Below are 22,800 nucleotides of genomic sequence, written 5' to 3'. Positions count from 1 at the left end.
CACAGGGAAATAATAAACTAGCATAGAGTCTCTAATACAGTAATTAAATATTCAAGACACTCACATTTACATAACATTTAGTTAATAATAAATCATTTATAAATAGACCTACTAGCTTTCTCATACAAACAACCAAATTTGTTGTTAATTTAACAGTTTCCATCATTGAAAAACTGTATTTGGGGATTTGCTTACTAGAAATGAGACCAATATAATATTCAATAAGTATAAAAGCATTGGTTTTGAAACTGAAGAGTACGTATTGACTATATAACACAAAAACTGTAACGTTAAAAAACTTTTATGCTCGGCCATGCCGAAATGTAGTAATTATACACCTGGTAGCAGTCCTTTAATGCATGTCATTAAAGTACACCTATTCATTAAAGTTCAGGTTTTCGATTATTCTCGGATATGCAATCGAAAGACAACGAGGAAAACGTCACGGAGGCTGGAAATCCAATACTGTAGCAGAAGGTTATGTTCTGTTACTGTAATAATTAGCGTTAATTGTAAATAATATTCAAATAAATTCAATTTGTCATCTCGTTTTTCAATTCTAAATCAATTTCCAGGTTATATAAAAACTTGTTCATGTTATTCTGTAGATTATAACAAGGTCAATGACATTATTGTTCCTCGAAAAAAATCAACACTTTCGCGTCTGCGCACATCTCACAATTCACGAGCAATCCACAAGGTCACTTCCACTCTTCAGTTAGATACGAATAAAATGAATACTTCTGAATAATTTCAAGTTAGAAATATGGTCGAGCATAAAAAGTCGTATGAAACTTGCCTATAATGGTAATTAAGACGCTCGAATGAAAATTATGAAACTCGCTTGCGCTCGTTTCATAAACAAACATACTCGCGTCTTAATTACTATCATTACAGGATCGTTGCATAATGTACTATTAACTGTCGCTTTCGTGTTCAGCACGTACGAATTAGGTCATGAAAAAAAATTAAATTCTTTAATTATATTTGTTATTATAAAATAACAATGTAATGTTTGTTACAAATAATTTCTTTTTCACGACAGAGAGAAGCAGTGTGAAGAGGGAAAAGGTGCAGCCAGATCTGGAACAGATTGCTTGGTAGCGTCCAGTCCTGGTGGAGAATATCTGAAGGTAAGTGTAGGTCTAGTTACTTAACTACGCCTGGCACTTCACTGTTAAATTTTGGAAATGAGTGTGTGAAGTACAAATTTAATTTGGGACACGATTCAGTGGCAAAATACTGAACTCGTATTCGGAAGGTTGAGAGCTCATTTTGGTTTTTACTGGCTTCTTCGGTCATAATTAATAGTCCTAACTAGGAATCTAGCTATTCAAAGGAAAATGCCACATTGGTACTAACAAACACAGCTAAACATACGGATTCGCTAGACGTAAATCCATAATTGGACACGGTGGACATGTCCCACAGATGTGGCTACTAGAGCTGTAATCAAGGTATACTCTATTTTATTTCAAGGAGTGCAGTTCGGTGGCTCCTTTGAACACCCACTTACAAATTTATGACTTCCTACACAAACACCTCTGACGATGTCATCCTGTCCCCTCGTCCCAACTTTGCACAGTTGTCACAATCCTGGTGACCCTCGAAATGAGACTGACGGGATTCTTGGAATTCGGAAAAGATGCAGCAACTCTGCCTCCACGTGGATTTGACGGGAGCCTGTCAATTCTTCTGAACAAGGGTTGTGATTGGTTACTGACAGGAGAAGACAAGATTTCCGTCACAGTAAGGAAGACATTTATTTATGACAACCAATTAGTAGGGGGCAGTAGAAGGTCTGTCAGCAAAGTCCTTTCTATGAAACTGCACTCCATGAAAAAAAAATAGAGTGTACACGTCAGTAGATGGCAAAACGTCGGAAATACGCATGTCTTCGAACTAGCCGAAGGAAACTCAATGTGTCGACATGTTACCATTGTCAACAGACAGTCGTGATATGTCATTGCAATCAAACGAACTATACAGAGTGTTCCGCTTATAAGTATAACAAAAGAAATAGCTATAACTTCTGAATTAATACAAGTATATAGTTGAAACCAACTGCTACAAAGAATGAAAACTGGGAATTTTTGTTACCTTATGTTCCATAAACCTCAACATGGCTTCCATTGGTGGCACGGGAAATATCCAACCGGTATTCAACCTCGACCCAAGTGTTATGAAGCATCTGTGGTGTAACATTGTTGACAGCAGCATAAATTCTTTCTTGTAAGTCTGCCAAATCACGTACTGGCGTCCTGTAGACCTGGTCCTTAACAAACCCCCACAGGAAAAAATCAGGTGGTGTTAGATCTGGTGATCTGGCAGGCCATGTGATGTACGGTGATCCTCTTCCGATCCATCTTGCAGGGAATTGTTCGTCTAAGAATGTGCGAACCATGTTGGCAAAGTGTGGTGGAGCCCCATCTTGCTGGAAAATTGCTCCATCTGGGAGTTGTGGCACAGCATACAGTTGCAACATATCCAGGTACGTGTTTGCAGTGACTGTCTTTTCAGCAAAGAAATAGGGACCAATGATTCTGTCACGCATGATCCCACACCAAACATTCCATTTAGGGGAATCCCGTTGGTGTTCAATTACGACACTTGGATTTTCCGACCCCCAGATGCGACAATTGTGTCGGTTTACTTTTCCACTGACGTGGAAGGTTGCCTCATCTGAGAAACAGACTCGAGTTAGAAATGTGTCGTCATCGTCCACTTTATCCAACATTGTTTCTGCAAAGCGTTTTCGTTCCAGTTTATCATTCGGCGTAATCATCTGATGAAGTTGCAGCTTGTACGCTCGCAAACGCAATCTTTTATGGAGCACTGTATGCACTGTTGTTGGTGGGATGTTCAACTGCACACTAGCCTGTCGAATGGATTTCCGCGGGCTTCTCTGAAATGCCTCGCGAATGCGTTCGACATTTTCGTCAGACACTTTACGCTTGGAATGTTTACCTGCATTAGACAACAAACTTCCTGTTTCTCTGAGCTGCCTATCCCATTTCATTATTGAGACGTACGTCGGTACAGCTTCCCTCGGTCTAAGATTGTACTGACGGCGAAACAAGCGCTGTACACGAATTATGGATCTATGTTCTGCTAATGACAGCACACAAAAGGCTTTCTGCTGTGGCGTCCACATGCTGACTGACTAAAGATACGATACGAATTCTCTTATTTAATGATCTGCGCATGCGTGAGTCTTCTAAAAATAAGTAACAACAATGGATTAAAACTTCCCAATTTCCTCTTTACAATGGTACCAATCTTAACCCATTTGCATGCATTGTTATGAAATTATAACTATTTCTTTTATTATACTTATAAGCGGAACACGGTGTATATAAATAGTCTAAACCCAACAAAATGTATTTCATAGTATGGCAAAATTATTTAGTAGCCTTGTTTTCATGGAAACTTTAAATTAGAAACATTACATCCCACACACTTTACGAACACCCATAAATAGGCCTAAACAATCTGGTTGGTGGACACTTGATCCTATCGAAAATGTCCGCTCAGTCATTTGGTTCCGTCTTAAAGATCCTTTCCAAATGGTCCTTTTCGGAGTGTTCAAACCGGAATGTCAGGTGATTCAAAATGTCTAAACCCGAAATGTTCACTCACCCGAAATTTCCAAACACTGAAAGTAATCTGTCTCTTGCTTTTTCTATCTATGATCATTAGATTGAATAGTGAGGAGAATTTAAATATATTATTATACTGAATTAATTATGAATAATTTCAAGGGAAAAATTGTTCCGGGGCCGGGTAACGATCCCGGGATCTCTGGTTGAACGTACCAGCGCTCTATCAACTGAGCTACCCGGGAACTCCACCCGACACCGTCTCAACCTCTCCATTTATATCCACACAACTCGCGTGGGCTGACGAAACGCCAGAGACCCACATCGAGTGCACACAATCTCTGTGTGACTTGGAATTGTGGTTTTCTGTTAACGTACACAGTGACGTATATATTATGCAAATCTAGTCTTTCCGGTAAAGCTCCCTGTAAAGCAGATTTGAATAATTTCAAGGGAAAAATTGTTCCGGGGCCGGGTAACGATCCCGGGACCTCTGGTTGAACGTACCAGCGCTCTACCAGGGAGCATTACAGGGAACTTTACAGGGAGCTTTACCTGAAAGACTAGATTTGCATAATATATACGCCACTGTGTACGTTAACAGAAAACCACAATTCCAAGTCACACAGAGATTGTGTGCACTCGATGTGGGTCTCTGGCGTTTCGTCAGCCCACTCGAGTTGTGTGGATATAAAGGGAGAGGTTGAGACGGTGTCGGGTGGAGTTCCCGGGTAGCTCAGTTGGTAGAGCGCTGGTACGTTCAACCAGAGGTTCCGGGATCGTTACCCGGCCCCGGAACAATTTTTCCCTTGAGATTATTCAAATCTGCTTTACAGGGAGCTTTACCTGAAAGATTAGATTTGCTGAATTAATTATATTCGGAAACTGTGATTACGAAACTGACTTGAGCGGTTTTTGTGTATTTCTGCTCCCGATAAGGATTTATTGTGTTTGCTCACGTCCTAGGTCTGGTTTCATGAAAGGGAAAGGATGTAACTTATACCTTTATTTCAAGGGCTATTCAATTACTGCTATTTTCCCGTTGCACATGTTACAATTTGTCGATCAGTACTAAATATTGTAATAACTGAAGTTCAGATTCAAAATGCATTAGGCCTGTAATTACAATATTAGAAAACGTACAATTACAAGTCAGAAGTAGCTGCACTCAAACTAGTTAAAAGAAATAAGCAACATTGCGTAAGAAATTTCGAGAAGCATTTCCTGCAAATTGAAATCGTTCATAAATCCAGAAACATGAAAACAATGGATAAATTGGTAGAATGGTAAATAAATAACAAATCGTACTTAATACGTTCTCCAAGAGGACGCTTCGCTAAAGGCCAACTGAAGAGGAAGAAATATCTAACCGAACATCACATCTGTGGAGTAACGGTCAGCGCGTCTGGCCGCGAAACCAAGTGGTCCGGGTTCGATTCCCGGTCGGGGCAAGTTACCTGGTTGAGGTTTTTTCCGGGGTTTTCCCTCAACCCAATATGAGCAAGTGCTGGGTAACTTTCGGTGCTGGACCCCGGACTCATTTCACCGCCATTATCACCTTCATCTCATTCAGACGCTAAATAACCAAAGATGTTGATAAAGCGTCGTAAAATAACCTACTTAAAAACATCACGACCAGGAGTTTTTCGACAGAACCAAATGTCCGATTGGATATTATTGACGAGACAAAATGTTCTGGAAGCTTTGCTCCTATAATAAACACACAACTAATTAGACTAGAAAAAAGTAAGCCTATACTGTTAATTGAAGGGATGAAAATGAGATAGTCCGAAGCAACACTTTTAACAAAAATATTTTCTTCTATGAGTTCATTTCTTACACATATGGGGAAGTTACTAGTAAAATATTATAAAACTTGCTCAACAAATAACAGAAACATACGGTGAAGAAATTGTCATACCGTACTTAATAGCGTTCGACTTTTAACAAGTTCTCCTGGCTTAGCATTATATTATTCTCATCCCTTCATTTGTAATTAATTTTGTTACTGAAGTGTGAACGCATTCATTTTGGAACCTTACAATACTGAAGTCCCCTTTGGTGCATATTTTATGAACCTTTCAAAGAGCGTGTGCTTTGGCCAGTTCATTCCTCTTCCTTAAAATAATGACTTTGAACTAGCACTAAATATTCTAAATCAGTGAAAATCCATAGTCATGTGGTCAGCAGAACGCAAGAGCATCACTCAAGACATTACAAGAGCAACACAAATTGAAGACACGCTCGTCTTCCATGGGAATGAGATGGCACCAGTGGCGGCTGGTTGACTGAGGCAAGTGAGGCCGGGCCTCAGTCACTTGGCTTAACAGAAATCAAATTTTGTGTTTTTATATAATGTATTAGTTATTTGAATGAAGCATCGCTGTAGAAGCATTTTAAAACTTTGTGATGTATATAGACCTGTTTTGCAGTAAAATTTACTCCTGAGGCCAGAATCGCTCGTGCCGGGTCTGGCTTGTGATGTACAGTATATAGACCTGTTTTGCAGTAAAATTTGTTCCTGAGACCACAATCGTTCATGCCGGGTCTGTCTTCTGAATTTTCTGTATTTTCGCGGGATTTGAGCTTGCGCTTAAAACGTTGTAGCCGAGGCACAATTCGTCTGGCCTGGTCAGGTTTCACTCCTCACATCCATGGGCCGGCCTCAAGGGTAGAGTGGGGTGGGAATAGCAGCAATGGTGACTTGTCTTCCTAAATAGGTCATAACACAAATTCCAGCTCTTTGGCAGGCAGAGACCCACACTATTCCCTCCCCTTATGTCTCAGTTTATGACTTAAGCGAGGGTGTTGTACTATTGTAATTCGTAGTACAGTAGTGAATCTGGGCCAATGTTATATATTTCGGGAAAATATAAACAGAAACAAATGCGAGAAATAATGCTGGTGTAGTTAATTCATTGTTAAAATGTCCTTTTTCAAGAAGAAATAATATTGAAAGAAATGAAGTTTTAAATAAAGAGAGAGACTACCGAGATACCTACGACATCGCTGACAATTTTTCTGACAGATAATCTTAAAACGCGAGTTTCTATTGCACCCTGGTACGGGCAATATAAATGGTTAAGTGGTAATGTGGTGCAAAATAAACTTCTCTGTTGGCCTTGTTCGTTGCTGTCAAGGGGAAAAAATAAAAAGAACAGAAAGGAGGGGATTTTCAACACATAATGTGGGTTGCTTCATCACACTGAAACAATCACTGAAACTCACAGCATAATAGCTTATTTGGTGAGTGACATTATTTTTCATCAATAGTAGGCTAATAATAATAATAATAATAATAATAATAATAATAGACTAATAATAATAATAATAATACGGTAATAATGATAATAATATAACAATAATTAATATCATAAATAAACATTTCCTATCGGAGGCACTTAAACTAGCTGCATCTGGCCTCACCGAGGATTTCGATCACCGGCCGCTACTGGATGGCACCCCACCTTTCTGCCAATAAATGAACCAAGGTCCGCTGTATTTGATTTATTTATGCGAAGTGATATCAGAAAATTTCCTGGCAACGCTTTTGTGGACACGCGTCTGTTTGATTATGCGGGCGTATTGCGGGGGAGAATGTGCTGAGTCTTACAAGGCCTTGAGGCGATTAACATCTTAATTTAATGCCACGTTAGCCGTCGTTTTGTCAATGCGAGTTCAGTAGACTCTGCCGTTGTCTGACCTCATGAAAATGGTTGAATTTGAAGAATAGCGTGTGGTAATCATTTTTTTCAAATTGGATAAGACTTATCGAGACAAAGTAAAAGTTATTATACGTAGTCTTTAAAAAGCATTCATTATTTTGAGAGGTGGCAGTATCCATCAAAACAAGAAAACAAACTGTATTAAACATGGGCCCTAAAATTATTGTTCCGAGATATGACTCCTTATTCATGAACATCTTAGGAGATACTCAATGTGATTTCCTTTGTATTAGTGTGGACAACGGTTATGTTTTGAGGATTTATCTCGGCCCCCCCCCCCCGTTTTTTCTCTTCATTCCACAAACATTCCTGAGATTCCCTCCTACATCATCTAAATTTATAAAACAGAGCACCACTTGTATATGTACAGCGCCGAATCGGCCGACTTCCGTGGTGGATGTTCCTCGTGGTTTGTCCAAAGATTGATAGATGGCAGTGGTGGTGGGTTCTAGGCGACTCATAGATATGCGCAAAGGAATCATCTCTGGCGGAGATATGACCACTCTGGTGGATCTATGAGGTACGGCAGACCACCACTATAGGTGGCATTCATATTTGTTGGCTGGTGAGGAATGTGTGATGCGGCTCGATCGGCCAGCTCAGTTGGCAGGTAACTCATTCCACAGCTTGTGCACAAAAAGTGCACTTGAGCCGAAGCGATTAGAGACGAACCTCGTCCTGTCTGAAAATTACCAATACTAGTACCAATACCAAAAGTACGAGTATAGTGAAGGTTGTGAATGTGTTTGAGGAGCTCCCTTGCATTCTTAAATTTGACACACGAAATGGCTAGCATCACTCTAAAGCTCTTTTATATTTGAAAAGATAATAATAATTCTTTATTTATACTGGCAGAGTTAAGGCCATAGGGCCTTCTCTTACACTCTACCAGGTCACAAAGTATACAAGCAGTTAAAATTTAACAAAAAGTTAAAGAACAGAATACTAACATATTACAAAAAAAAATAAATAAAAATAATAATAGCATAATAAAATCGACACTAAATAACATGAAAATAATACAATAATAGAAAAAAGAAAGTAAAAGCAACTCATTTAGTACAAATGGTTAATATGGAAAACGTAAGGTAGAATATAACAAAAGGGAATGTAATAAAATAATTACAAAAAAGAAAAGAAACACGAATATTAAATAAAATTCACAGTAAAAAGGCTATGATAATAAATTCATCGGCTGATAAAGAGAACAAAAAGGGGAAAGGAAGGAAAGAAATATATAGCCTATATTTTTACAAAACTATCGCAGAGAAAAGGGCTTATAACTGAAAAGAATCTGAATTGAAAAAGTGCAATTTTAATTTATTTTTGAAACTAGACAATGTCCGACAGTCTCTGACATGTTGTGGTAGAGATTTCCAGAGATGAGCTGCAGAGACCGTGAAAGATGAAGAGTAGAAGGATGTTCTGTGTTTAGGAATGGAGAGTGTGATATGGTATTGTGAGCGAGTGTCTATTTCGTGATATGAGGACAAATGTTGAAAACGAGAAACTAGGTAGCTAGGGTTAGAGGTTTGAAGAATATTGAAGAGTAAAGTGAGGGAGTGAATAGTTCTTCGCTCTTTGAGACGGACCCAGGACAGCATATTTAGTGAAGGTGTGATACGGTCAGATCTACGGACGTTGCAAATAAATCGAACACATTCATTATGAACACGCTGTAGTCTGTCTGTCAGTCATGTCAAGGTCAGTGTAGAGAGTGTCACAGTAATTAAAATGAGGCATCAAGAGCGACTGCACTAAATTCTTCCTGAGAAGCAACGGAAGGAAATTTCGAATTCTTTTTAGTGCGTGAATTTTCATAAAAATTATTTTACATGTGTGTGTTATTTGAATATTCCAAATTAAGTTTCTGTCCATATAAATTCCTAGATTTTTTACTCTATCATTGTAAGGGATAAGATAAACGGTATACCTAAGTTTTGGTCTTTATCATTGATAAATATTGTTTTCATTTGCAGGATTGTTGTGAGGCGTGTAAGTTGGGGCTCATATCAGGCTCGATGGGGATGGAATGTGCGTTCCAAAACTTCGAATTCGGCCCTCCGTGGGACAAGGCTTATCAGGCTTGCTGTGTGGAGGCGCAGCCTTCCACTACGTCCACGTCGCCAGCATCAACTGTGACGACTGCTACACAGGACAGGAAAACGACAATTATTCCAACTCCAGGTATTTCAGTTACTTAATTTGCACGATTCTTCAGTTGATGCTGTAGGGAAGAGATGGACATTCGTGTGCAGTTTCACCGCTTGCATTACTCGTAATAATTGTTCAGAAGATTGCCTAACTTCTAGGCGAACCTGACTTTTTTGTCTCCTTCGAATTAGTACACAGATTAATTCACTATGGGTGCTATTCATCAGTGGCGTAGCGTCAATGTAAGCTAAAAAGCTTAGCTTCCCCAGTTAATAATAATTTCATAATAAACCTGCAGTTTATGGAGAAAATTATTTATTAATTTTGATAGAATTTATATTTACGCGTTAAATATTGTGATGCGGCAGCTCAGGATTATTTGTGATGCAGCAGCAAACAAGAAGCCTGCACACACCAGCTTCCAAGCAGACCGGTTTCTTCTGTGTAATCCACCCCGCAGATTTTCCATCCCTTTTAAACTGCCCTAGTCGCAAGGCTCGAAAAGAAGCTAGCTTTAACATTTAAAATAGGTAGTTTCCGAGTTATCCCTTTTCGTCAGTTGTGTTCAGTTGAAGTGTTAGTATGCATTGTGGCTGATATAATAAATAATGAGTGAAATAACAGTTCCTGACACTAATTCACTTGAATTTTTTAGGACAATTGTATTATCAAGACTGACTTACGAACAAAAGTGTGATTTAAAAAACAAATGACCGACTCCCTTGCTGTCAATGAAGGACACAACCAAAAGACAGACGCATACTTACGTAATGATACTAATATTGTGATTTCTCTAAGTATGACAGGGAGTGAGCTAATGTTATACGTATACGTGTCTATTTGTTAAGAGATATGTGTAAACCGTGAAATCGTATTTTATTACGTCTCATTTGAGGTCATGCTTTATTGGTGTTACTTACGATGTTCCAACCAATCTTCGACTGCTGATTTGAAATGGACTACTATTTATTTTAAGACTGTATTTTTGTAATACGTTTTCTCATATTGCATGAAAGACAACTTGAGTTAGCTTCCCCTGCTCAAAATTTCATCCTACGCCACTGCTATTCATAGACATTTCGCTAGCCCGCGCTACGAGCGTGCTAAACTAGCCCCGGCTATCGACTGGTTACTTGTACAGGATTCATATCATATCGCTAACACTGGTTTATGAATACGAAAAATGTTAGTTAGCTGATCATCCACCGGAAGCCCGCGCTAAGAATGTCTATGAATATGGCCCTTTATTTCTACGGACGTCATGTGTGTTATAAAACTCAAAATAAAATCAATATTGAAACCGGAAGTAGATTATCTTTGTACTAATTCAAATACGAAGGGAAATTGAGAAAACAACTATGAATCGCTAAGCCAACAACAAATCATTAAGGGCCGTATTCATAGACATTCTTAGCGCGGGCTTCCGGTGGATGATCAGCGAACTAACGTTTCTCGTATTCATAAACCAGTGTTAGCGATATGATATGATATGAATCTTGTACAAGTAATCAGTCGATAGCCGGGGCTAGTTTAGCACGCTCGTAGCGCGGGCTAGCGAAATGTCTATGAATAGCACCTTTAAAGTTAAAAAAAAACTATTAAAACGGAACAATATCATGTGATGTCAGTGTATTACTATGTTCCGGAACTACTAAAATATAATACTTTGATGTGCGTAGATCAGAGAAAAGAAGGAAGAAATTCTCCTATGGGGAAAAGGAAAACGTAATCTGTAAAATATACGAAACGCAAGATCTGTCAAGCGAATGTCAGAGGTGTACGCAGAAAAAAATTTCAGAGTTGTGTCACAAACCCGATGTTCAGGAACTTAGGTTGTCAGAGTAATGGCAGAGTTAGGCCTAAATGCTGTATAAGTTAAACACACTCTTAAATCCAATAAATATTAGTACAGGAGGATGGATACAAGACCATCGAATCGTGAGCGACTTTTACTGATTCCGTAAGGGAATATTCTCATCGGATTTTGGTAGTCCCCTCCTAATATTCGATATCTAAGTAAATCTAACTTAAATCTGAGGGAAACAAAACACACCCATACATACTAACAAGGAAGGTTACCAAGTGATAACGCATTTTCACAACGATTTTTCCCCATACGTTCCATTTGAAGTAAGAAAGCTTCCTATAAATTTCTGTATCCGGAAAGGGCCTAGTTTTCGAGATACGATTTTTTCAAATTCTTAAACTCAGAGCTGTGACAGCTGATGCAAACAGTGCCATGTGTTAGACATATCACGCAATAAATTTCATCTAATTAGCTGCATATCGTACTGTCAAAATCTCCTTAAATAGTATAAGTTATGAAAAATACATCGGATACATAATATTCATGAGAATAGTGTATGAAGAAATGATAGGGAAATGTAACCATACCTGATATTATTCACTGTACTGATCACAGTAGTGGGAATCGTTGTAAAAATGCTCAAAAGTTTCTCACAGACAGCTTTAGAGCAGTTTTGTTCATCAACGTGAAAACAGAATTCTACAGGAGTGACGAATTTATCAGGTTTGTTGTCAAAGTACCCGGCTTTATGCCAGTCATATTGAAACATATTTACATATATAGGAGATGAAAGCTGATTATGTGTGAAGTACTACAATTTTATCACATTATCTCTCTGATGGAATATAATAGGCCTATTCGTGCCAAGTAACAAAACACAATCCGAAAACTTCCGAATTAAATTTTTCCAAGACCTAAAGCCATGAAAGTCAAGAGTCTGAACAATCGGAGCTGTGTGCTTTGGAATTGTTAACACTTCCACCGTTTTACCTTCTGGAGTTATTCTTCTTATAACCTGTCTACCTCGGTAATGGTCCAGGAGTATACCAAAAGAATTCTATGATCACTGAAACCACTTAAAGAGGTGAGTTTTCATAAGCTTCTCTACTTTTGAGGACAATGTATAAACGTTTGGGGCCTTAAACATTTTCTTCTACACGATGGAAATGGAGATATTTGAAGAGTCCACTGCAAGAATGATGGATGTCATTTGGAATACATTTTTCAGGAGAAGCAATTGAAAGTTTGAAATGCTTAGTGCTCAAAGCTTAACAGTGATTTTCCGTTCATTACTGGACAATGACTATCAGTGTTAATGTCATATAACTCTCTATGTACATTCTATATGTCTTAAGCTATGCATTGACAGCCTTCGTTCATTTTCAACAAGAAAGTGACATCCATCATTCTTGCAGTGGACTCTTCATTTTGAAACATCGTATCTCGAAGACTGGGCCTTCTCCGGATGTAGAAATTTATAGGGAGAATTCTTATTTCAAATGGAATGCATGGGAAAAGTCATTGTGAAAATCCATTATCACTTAATGAGCCTTACTTCACAACCACTGGAAAATCCCTTGGCAGAGTCTCATTTGTGGTTTGGAACCAGCATCGCTACGCACTAGTTACGAATTGTAGTGAATTCGAATTTTAAATTCATTCTTATGTCACTGGCATTACATGTGTATATTTTATATTATACAAGTCTCGGTTAACATACAGTACATTCTTCTGAGGCGTCGCCCCGCCAATAACTGAATCAAGCCTATATCTATAATTGTTTCAAGATTTTCCAATAACAATGTGTATTCAACTACCCGTTGCAAATTACTTACATGTAACAAAGGAAGGATTCAATTAAAAATTTGTTTATAACCGGGACTTACATATTTCAAAGCGCAATGCCACAGAGTTGTTCCGAGGAATCAATTTGTTTACACCGCTAGCTTGTCAACCTCTCGCATCCTAAGAAGCGTCTTCTGACAGCTCCCCAGATCCCTCAGTCTTTGGGAACTGGATGTCTTCTTAGCTTCCTGTGTGGCGCCAAATGAATGTTATCGGCATAATTTTCGTTGTCAACATCAATGCCATGTTAAATGTATCGACAAATAAACCTGTGTAATTTTCTTAATTTTAATTTTCAGCTTTAGACAGTCTGTGCGACCTCCTCCCGGGGGAACTGTGTGCGCACATCTGCGTTCCTATCCCTGGATCATTTCGCTGCATGTGTCGTGAGGGATTCACTTTAATGGCTGACGGGAAATCCTGCCAACATGATGGCTTACCTGACAGGTAACAATCCAAACAATTCCAGTGGCTCATATATAGAATGTATTTCACATTCTCAGTAAAGGAGTGTAAAGAGATGTTATTGTAATACTGCAAGGATGTATACATGGAGATTTTCACTAAAATTGTACATGTTTCCAGCATCCCTGATAACGAAAAATTGGTTCTTGACGTTCAATCAGTGTAAAGCGACTTTTTCTATTTTTGTTTTGTTCACATACAGTATATGTTATGGTCCGAGTATAATGCGCATAAAGGTAAAGAAATAATGCGTGTTAATTTGAAGTATGCATGGAGATTTTCACTAAAATTGTACATGTTTCCAGCATCCCTGATAACGAAAAATTGGTTCTTGACGTTCAATCAGTGTAAAGCGACTTTTTCTATTTTTGTTTTGTTCACATACAGTATATGTTATGGTCCGAGTATAATGCGCATAAAGGTAAAGAAATAATGCGTGTTAATTTGAAGTATGCATGGAGATTTTCACTAAAGTTGTACATGTTTCCAGCATCCCTGATAATGAAAAATTGGTTCTTGACGTTCAATCAGTGTAAAGCGACTTTTTCTATTTTTGTTTTGTTCACATACAGTATATGTTATGGTCCGAGTATAATGCGCATAAAGGTAAAAAAATAATGCGTGTTAATTTGAAGTATGCATGGAGATTTTCACTAAAATTGTACATGTTTCCAGCATCCCTGATAATGAAAAATTGGTTCTTGACGTTCAATCAGTGTAAAGCGACTTTTTCTATTTTTGTTTTGTTCACATACAGTATATGTTATGGTCCGAATATAATGCGCATAAAGGTAAAAAAAATAATGCGTGTTAATTTGAGTATGCATGGAGATTTTCACTAAAGTTGTACATGTTTCCAGCATCCCTGATAACGAAAATTTGGTTCTTGACGTTCAATCAGTGTAAAGCGACTTTTTCTATTTTTGTTTTGTTCACATACAGTATATGTTATGGTCCGAGTATAATGCGCATAAAGGTAAAAAAATAATGCGAGTTAATTTGAAGTATGCATGGAGATTTTCACTAAAATTGTACATGTTTCCAGCATCCCTGATAATGAAAAATTGGTTCTTGACGTTCAATCAGTGTAAAGCGACTTTTTCTATTTTTGTTTTGTTCACATACAGTATATGTTATGGTCCGAGTATAATGCGCATAAAGGTAAAAAAATAATGCGTGTTAATTTGAAGTATGCATGGAGATTTTCACTAAAATTGTACATGTTTCCAGCATCCCTGATAACGAAAATTTGGTTCTTGACGTTCAATCAGTGTAAAGCGACTTTTTCTATTTTTGTTTTGTTCACATACAGTATATGTTATGGTCCGAATATAATGCGCATAAAGGTAAAAAAAATAATGCGTGTTAATTTGGAGTATGCATGGAGATTTTCACTAAAGTTGTACATGTTTCCAGCATCCCTGATAACGAAAATTTGGTTCTTGACGTTCAATCAGTGTAAAGCGACTTTTTCTATTTTTGTTTTGTTCACATACAGTATATGTTATGGTCCGAGTATAATGCGCATAATGGTAAAAAAATAATGCGTGTTAATTTGAAGTATGCATGGAGATTTTCACTAAAATTGTACATGTTTCCAGCATCCCTGATAATGAAAAATTGGTTCTTGACGTTCAATCAGTGTAAAGCGACTTTTTCTATTTTTGTTTTGTTCACATGCAGTATATGTTATGGTCCGAGTATAATGCGCATAAAGGTAAAAAAATAATGCGTGTTAATTTGAAGTATGCATGGAGATTTTCACTAAAATTGTACATGTTTCCAGCATCCCTGATAATGAAAAATTGGTTCTTGACGTTCAATCAGTGTAAAGCGACTTTTTCTATTTTTGTTTTGTTCACATACAGTATATGTTATGGTCCGAGTATAATGCGCATAAAGGTAAAAAAGTAATGCGTGTTAATTTGAAGTATGCATGGAGATTTTCACTAAAATTGTAAATGTTTCCAGCATCCCTGATAACGAGAAATTGGTTCTTGACGTTCAATCAGTGTAAAGCGACTTTTTCTATTTTTGTTTTGTTCACATACAGTATATGTTATGGTCCGAGTAAAATGCGTATAAAGGTAAAAAAAAATAATGCGTGTTAATTTAAAAAAAAAGTCCCACACTATAAGCTGTTATGCCTTGGATCAGTAGTATGGAATTAACTCTCGTTCCGAGTCTTCACGGGGGAAAATTCTCTCGTGAAATTTCGGCCAATGTATGGGACTGGTGCATACGCAGCATCGTGACGAATTTAGGGAACTACATTCAGTAGTGAGACTTGGTTTGGTACATCAACTGTAACTACTGGGTGAAGTCATCACGCTGAACACACGTTACCCACGTACTTTTTTAATGATCGTTCACCTCTGCGGAGGTATTGTGAATGTGAGACCAGTAATCGCATGATCTGCCTTGGCCCACTATGGGCTGTTGCGCCATGGATTTAATTTTTTTCCACTTGAAGAAAAATAGAAAACTTCTCAAAATAGCCTTCAGTTATATTTTCATTATTGTTTCTTGCATAAGATTATGTGATAAATATGTCTCTAAAATGAACTTGCAGAAATTATTTTTTTGACGTGAAATGTCTATATTCGGCTTACAAAAAGAGAAAAATTATAGGCCTAAGGTGTTGACATGAAAGGTTTACTCTCGCTTTACTCGTGGTATCATGGAAAGAGAAGTGCAAGATGAACTCCGTACCTCATGGTCCATTTCGCTGCCTTGAGGTTTTCCTCTTTAAAGTTTTCTTAAGTCCCTTCAATGAAAGTGTGAAAAATGAACAGAGATAAGTGGTTAACAGGCTTAGAGCTCGCACAGGTTCTTCCTCACAGCCCCCAATTCCCTTGCAAGGGGAGCGATCACGTAGCTTTTAATTATTTTTCCTCCAATTTCCTTTCTTTCATTGAGTTATTGCTTCATTCCAAACGGTCCGTCTTCCTCTATTATTGGATAGAATGTACTCATCCTGCCTGTGGTAGTATTTACTTAATCCTTGAATTCATTGTTACCTGACCTAAAAATTACATACTGCCAAGAATAAATACGTTTCGCTCAATTGAAATGATTTCATAAACCTTCTGTCACGTTTTTACTTATCTCTCCAGAAAAAAAAAAATTAGAATCCAAAGACATCAAAATTAATTTATTTTCCAAATTAACATAAGCCTAGTCGTTACATTAATAGAGCAAAATAAAAATACCCATTTAGGTCTATGTAAAAGAAGTTAAAGCTTGTAGACCTATAAATATTGGTAGCCTACGTAACATTTCAACAACTCGGCACGTCTTCACCGATATTTTCTAACCCACTGATATGAATTATGATTGAGAACTGACAAATGCGGTCTCAGTTATATTTTGGTTTGACAAAACAAGGGTCGCTGTGTTTATATTAGCTTCAAGGCTAGCGCTTATCTCGCCAACCAAGAATCTTACAGAAATGAGGTTTGGACAGTCACCTTCAATAAAAGTATCTCCTTATGACATCAAAAAAGTCCTATATGCCGAGGTGTAGTCGTAAATAAAATAATACCAGGGCTCTTCTGGAAACATTATTATTATTATTATTATTATTATTATTATTATTATTATTATTATTATTACTATGGCAAAATCCGACGAGACGCTTTTCAAGGAACCGCATGTAAACCGCGTATTTACAGGGACTGCATATTAGGCAGGTATTCTAACTTTTAACTTGTACAGAGTACCGGTATCTATTATCATTGTGTTAGTGAATTACATCATTCATGGACGTAATAGAATTTTACCGCATTATGTTACTTCAAAGAAGTTTTAGAGTACCGTATAGGTCTATGTATATACACTCACACAGACACGACACCCCCCCACCCCCCGTCGTTGTTCCTGCAATAACTTCTATGTGCAAAATATAAAATTTTTCAGTAGGAAGAAAAAACACATTTATTCATCCTATGACAGCCGTACATAGGAGACTGTGAATTCTTACATTTTCGAAACAAAGAAATATAATTACATAGGAGATTTTTATTATTTGCTGTATCACTATTTATGTTATTTAATAGAGCAAAAATCTGAAAATCAATAAATATGTCACATACGAGTTATTGGAAGAACAATGATGAAACATACACACACGCACGCACGCACGCACGCACGCACACACACATTTATTTTCAAGACGATTTAAACATGAATTTACACTGAGTGACGCATCATCAAAACAAAAGCTTTCCGTTTAACACACATTGCAATCAGAATCATAGTCACAGACACTTCAGTACATCAAAGAAATCAAACTGACGAGCAAAATTGTACAGAATTATGGCTGAAAGTTTTGAGAAAGAGTGTATAAGAAAAGGGTACGGTATTATAAGTTAATGTAAGCTTAAGAGCGCAGGTAAAGGGTCAAATAAGAGGATGTTGTGTTGTATGTAGGCTTAAGTGCTCAAGTAAATACTTTATTTTTAATACTTGTATTGCCGCTACATATTGCAATGTTACGCCCTGGCACGACTAGACCCCTGCCTATATGTGATACATTTTGTGCAAGTAAAGAAAAAAACAAAAAGGCTTCGCCACAGCGAGCTTACGCGGTCGTTAATTAGGCAACGTTGCAGCGATCTCAGTGCTGATTCCAGAATAGCGGCTGCGTCTAGCGCCGCCCCATGTTCATGATTGTTCTATTTTCACTATAGTAAAGAAAGAAGAGCTAAATGATATCAGTGAGGTACCTTGTTGTACCTAGGCCACTTTATGTAAACAGAGATGTACAGTATATTCAATTTATTTTCCGAGCAAGCAATTTGTGTCAACAAAATTAATTACATCGTTCGTTATGAATTATAGTGGTTACAGTATTCAAGCTATTGTCCAGACTATTCAACTTTAAACCAGTTCTAAGACACTTCATTAGGATTTTAAAATGAACTCAAGTAATTTATTACATTAATCGTCGTTATGTTAGGTTGGGATTTCGGGGAATATATTTCCTTGACACCCTATGTAATACACGTCCGTGCTCTGACGACAATAAATTCAGCGTTTTTAATAAACACTCCCCTTAAAAAGAGATAACATTTTAATTATTGTTTCTCTGATTTACTGGAAAATACTGAAATTAGCCTAAGTTGAAATACAGATACTTCACCAATCTTTCCTACAATTTCACCAACTTCCTTCCGTATTTTCTTTTTATGAGTATCTCTCTATGTGCATTGGTATGGCGCTACGAATTTCAATTTCGAAGCAGAAGTACTGTAGATTCGAAAGTTCTAAACATTATTATATATTATTTCTTGTGCTTGATCGTGTGCAATGATACACGTCTGTGATTTTTTATTGTGATATTTAATGTCCACGTAAGTACTAATTGAAAACATTGAAAGAAATCGCAAAATATAACCTATCCAATACAACAGGCCTTATGGCCTGTTTTTAAATAAGGTGAATGTAGAGTATCCAACGCCCACTGAACGAATATTTCACTTTTATCACTGCCAATGTTGCGCTATAATCGTATATGCAAGGTAGACTATAACAAAAACCTAAACTAACCAAACCTAACCTGTCAAAGAAGCAACAAGTTATACTAAATATGTGTAAAATTGACCTATGTCTCTATAGTGGGCGGGACATAAGTAACATTGACCAAATATTTATTTCTTGATTAGATGTTAAGAACAGGAACGCCATTTCGTAAATTCAGTTAAGAAACACGCCAAACGAATTATCTTTGCACCAAAAAGGATGCTCCCTGGACCAAATTATCGTAATTTGTAATTGTTTGAATGCAGCAGAAGTCAGAAGTCTTGCTGAACATGTTATGGATAAATTTCAGAACACGGATTCCTTTCTTTCCCTCTTACTTCAAAATTCCAACCTTGTGCACACAAAATAAATTGTTGGCACTGAAAAGTGCCTTTTCGTAAGCATGATGATGCGCATTCCACAAACGAAGATAAATCTGGTCTTTTTAGTAATTGAAGATGTAATTGTCAGTGAGGAATCCGTATACTGAAATTTTCCCAATACACACCTAATCTAACCTAACCTGTCACATATTATTACACACATAATCAAATCTAACCTAACTTCTCACATAATACCTAAAAAAACCTAACCTAACCTAACCCGTCACATAATATACACCTAATCAAATCTAATCAAACCTAATCTAACCTGTCACATAATAATACACACCTAATCAAACCTAACCTAACTACTCGCATAATACCTAATCAAACCTAACCTAACCTGTCACATATTAATACACACCTAACCTAACGTGTCACATATTACTGTACACCTAATCAAACCTAACCTAACCTCTCACATAATAATACACAACTAATCTAACCTAACCTAACCTAACCTAACCTGTCACACAATAATAAACACCTAATCAAAACTAACCTAATCTCTCACATAATAATACAACCTAATCAAACCCATTCTAACCTCTCACATAATAATACACATCTAATCTAACCTAACCTCTCACATAATACTACATACGTAATCTAACCTAACCTAACTTGTCACATAATAATACATACCTAATATAACCTAAACTAACCTGTCACATAATAATACACACATAAACAACCTAACCTAACTTCTCACATAATAATACACATCTAATCACACTTAACCTAACATCTCACATAATAATACAAATTAAATTTCCAATTTCAACGCCATGTACTGAAGATATTAATGAACTCTCTTGCCTCATAAAATGGACTTTACTGTAAATTAAAATTAGCTTTTGTTTGTTCTGTTAGGTGCAAAATGAATAATCCCTGTGCTCACAAATGTCTGGACACCGGAGTAGCAATAGAATGTTCTTGCTTTCCTGGTTATGAACTGGCTGCCGACGAGAGAAGCTGTAATGGTAAGAATTACAAAGTTAATTTCACATTTATCTTAATAAACTTTACTATTAACAGTCTAAAATATTCATTTGTATAGTGTTCGACAAATTTGTTCATGAGAGATACCAGTTCTTCTCAACTTATTACAATTCTATGTAAAGATTAATTTTTGGTCCTACAGAATATATCTGTTATGGTAACAATGGTTATTAGAGGAGAAAAATTTGCTCCAGTGCCGGGGATCGAACCCAGTTCCTTGGTTCTGCATACCAAGCACTCTAACCACTGAGCTACACCGAAGTTCAATCCACAGCACCGGATCGAATCCCTCTCCTCTAGTGCTTTTCCCTTTGTGGCCTGACTCCTAAGTTAGAGTGCTTGGTACATAGAACCAAGGACCCGGGTTCGATCCCCAGCGCCAGAGCGAATTTTTCTCCTCTAATAACCATTGTTATCAATACAGTTGCTGAAGTTCTGTCCTAATAGTTCACTGAAAAAAAAAAAAAAACTTAAATTACAGCCTATCAAAATGGTAATTATATTATTTTCTCTATAAAAAAAAGGTATCCCTGTAACATGCCATGAAGGCACTTGGGGGACATGGAGGTACAGCCCCATGCTTTCCATGACCTCGGCATTAGAATGAGGTGGTGTGGTCGGCACCACGCTCTGACAGCCTTTTACCCCCAGGAAAGAGCCGGTACTCAATTTTATAGGAGGCTGAGTGAACCTTGGGGCCATTCTGAAAGTTTGGCAACGAGAAAAGATCCTGTCACCACCTGGGATCGAACCCTGGACCTTCCAGTCCATAGCCAGCTGCTCTACCAACTGAGCTTTTCTCTATATAGTTAATAATTAAGTCATGAATCACAGTTGTTTCAAAACTTAATCAGGGAATTGGTGAAAGAAAGATAGTATTTTATTTTATTTTTCCATCCACACATAATAAATATTCAAAATATTCTTACGTTAATCTAGTGGAAATTTTAAAATCTTCAGAATTAGTATATAGAATAACCTCTTATGATTTTTAAATTAGTATACTCTCGGCTCCACAAGTAAAGAACCCTGGCCTCACACCACTTCTACACAGATGACAGTGATTGACAGGCCAGTTAGGGGAAGCTGTTGCCATGTTTGCTCTTGGCTGGACTCTTTAAATGTATTTTCTTTTGCAACTGGTTGGATTCTTTCAAAAATGGAAAATTCACAACACAGCATTCTAGGCGGCTTCCTGGTGGTATCTTTGTCCACAGTTTCAGTAATTGGGGGAGCGTGTCAGTCAGATTTATGGCTTCCTGAACCCAGCCCTGCAACGAAGGTTCTTTACTTGTGAAACCAAGAGTATAGAACAAACTCTTATGATTTTTAATCAACCACAAGCATTCCTTTATTGTAGTAGTCACCAAAACCGTACCTTCTTTATTTTATATTTCTTTTTACCTCGTGTACACATCGCAAGCACTAGTCAAAGTATATGCGTAAATATTACTATGATGTACCGAAGTACATATGGAGTTTAAGTGCAGTAATTCTGTTTCCATATGGTGAAGAATCGGTAGAATGGAGAAAAATTCTCTCCGGCACCGAAACTCGAACCCAGGTTTTCAGCTTTACTTGCGTTTCCATGGGAGGGATTTAATCCGGCATCGAAACTTGAATGCAGCATGGCTTAGTGAATAAAACGTCAGCACATAAAGCTGGAAACCCAGGTTTGAGTCCTGGTGCCAGAGAGAATTTTTTCCCGATCTACTGATTCTTCACTGTATGTGTAAAGTTGAAAGAAAAGTTGAACTGTGTAGATGCACCTAAACATGTTTGATTGTGTGCTGAAATGATGTAGGCTACCGCTTATTCCTATACCATGAATTATGCAACTAAGTTTAGATTCTGAGGTTAAATTTGACAAAATTTGTATCAAAATAGATTGCATGCGTCTCTTCAACAGTAAGGATATAATTTATATCCTTATTTGCAGATATTGATGAATGTGCACAAGAAATTTTTACCTGCGCTTCCGACGAACAAGTGTGTCACAATGAGCCCGGCAGCTATTCCTGTGTCAATCCTGATGGTTCAGTTGCCAAGCCGTCTTCTACGACCACAGGTACGTAATCCAATAAACCTGAGTTCAAATCTTGCCAAGTGGAAAAGAAACTTGTGATTCACAAAGACTGTGGAGGAGCAGAATTCGGAGAAATTCCACCTTGTTAAATCACACATGACAAGAATTGGTCATATGTTATAAATTACATTGCATATGATGATGGTTATACGAAGACAAAGTGTCTGGAATACAGATCTGCTTCACCGGGTAGAAAGAAAGGAAATTATAT

The 22,800-nt window shown here is 37.4% G+C and overlaps 1 protein-coding gene across 3 annotated transcripts in view; it reads left to right on the top strand.

Annotated features, from left to right (window-relative positions):
- Positions 1-22,800, top strand: part of LOC138708167 (fibrillin-2) — a 176,381-nt gene that overhangs the window by 48,921 nt on the left and 104,660 nt on the right. For all 3 annotated transcript variants that reach the window (XM_069838428.1, XM_069838429.1, XM_069838427.1), the window contains exons 3-7: positions 1,046-1,133; positions 9,304-9,511; positions 13,430-13,577; positions 20,375-20,484; positions 22,443-22,571. In XM_069838428.1, the coding sequence (XP_069694529.1) occupies positions 1,046-1,133; positions 9,304-9,511; positions 13,430-13,577; positions 20,375-20,484; positions 22,443-22,571 (683 nt within the window). The remainder of the gene's footprint in view (positions 1-1,045; positions 1,134-9,303; positions 9,512-13,429; positions 13,578-20,374; positions 20,485-22,442; positions 22,572-22,800) is intronic.

This window comes from Periplaneta americana, chromosome 10 (genome assembly GCF_040183065.1).
Source record: "Periplaneta americana isolate PAMFEO1 chromosome 10, P.americana_PAMFEO1_priV1, whole genome shotgun sequence".
Taxonomy (NCBI): Eukaryota; Metazoa; Arthropoda; class Insecta; order Blattodea; family Blattidae; genus Periplaneta; species Periplaneta americana.
This window is presented reverse-complemented; position numbering and strand designations above follow the sequence as displayed.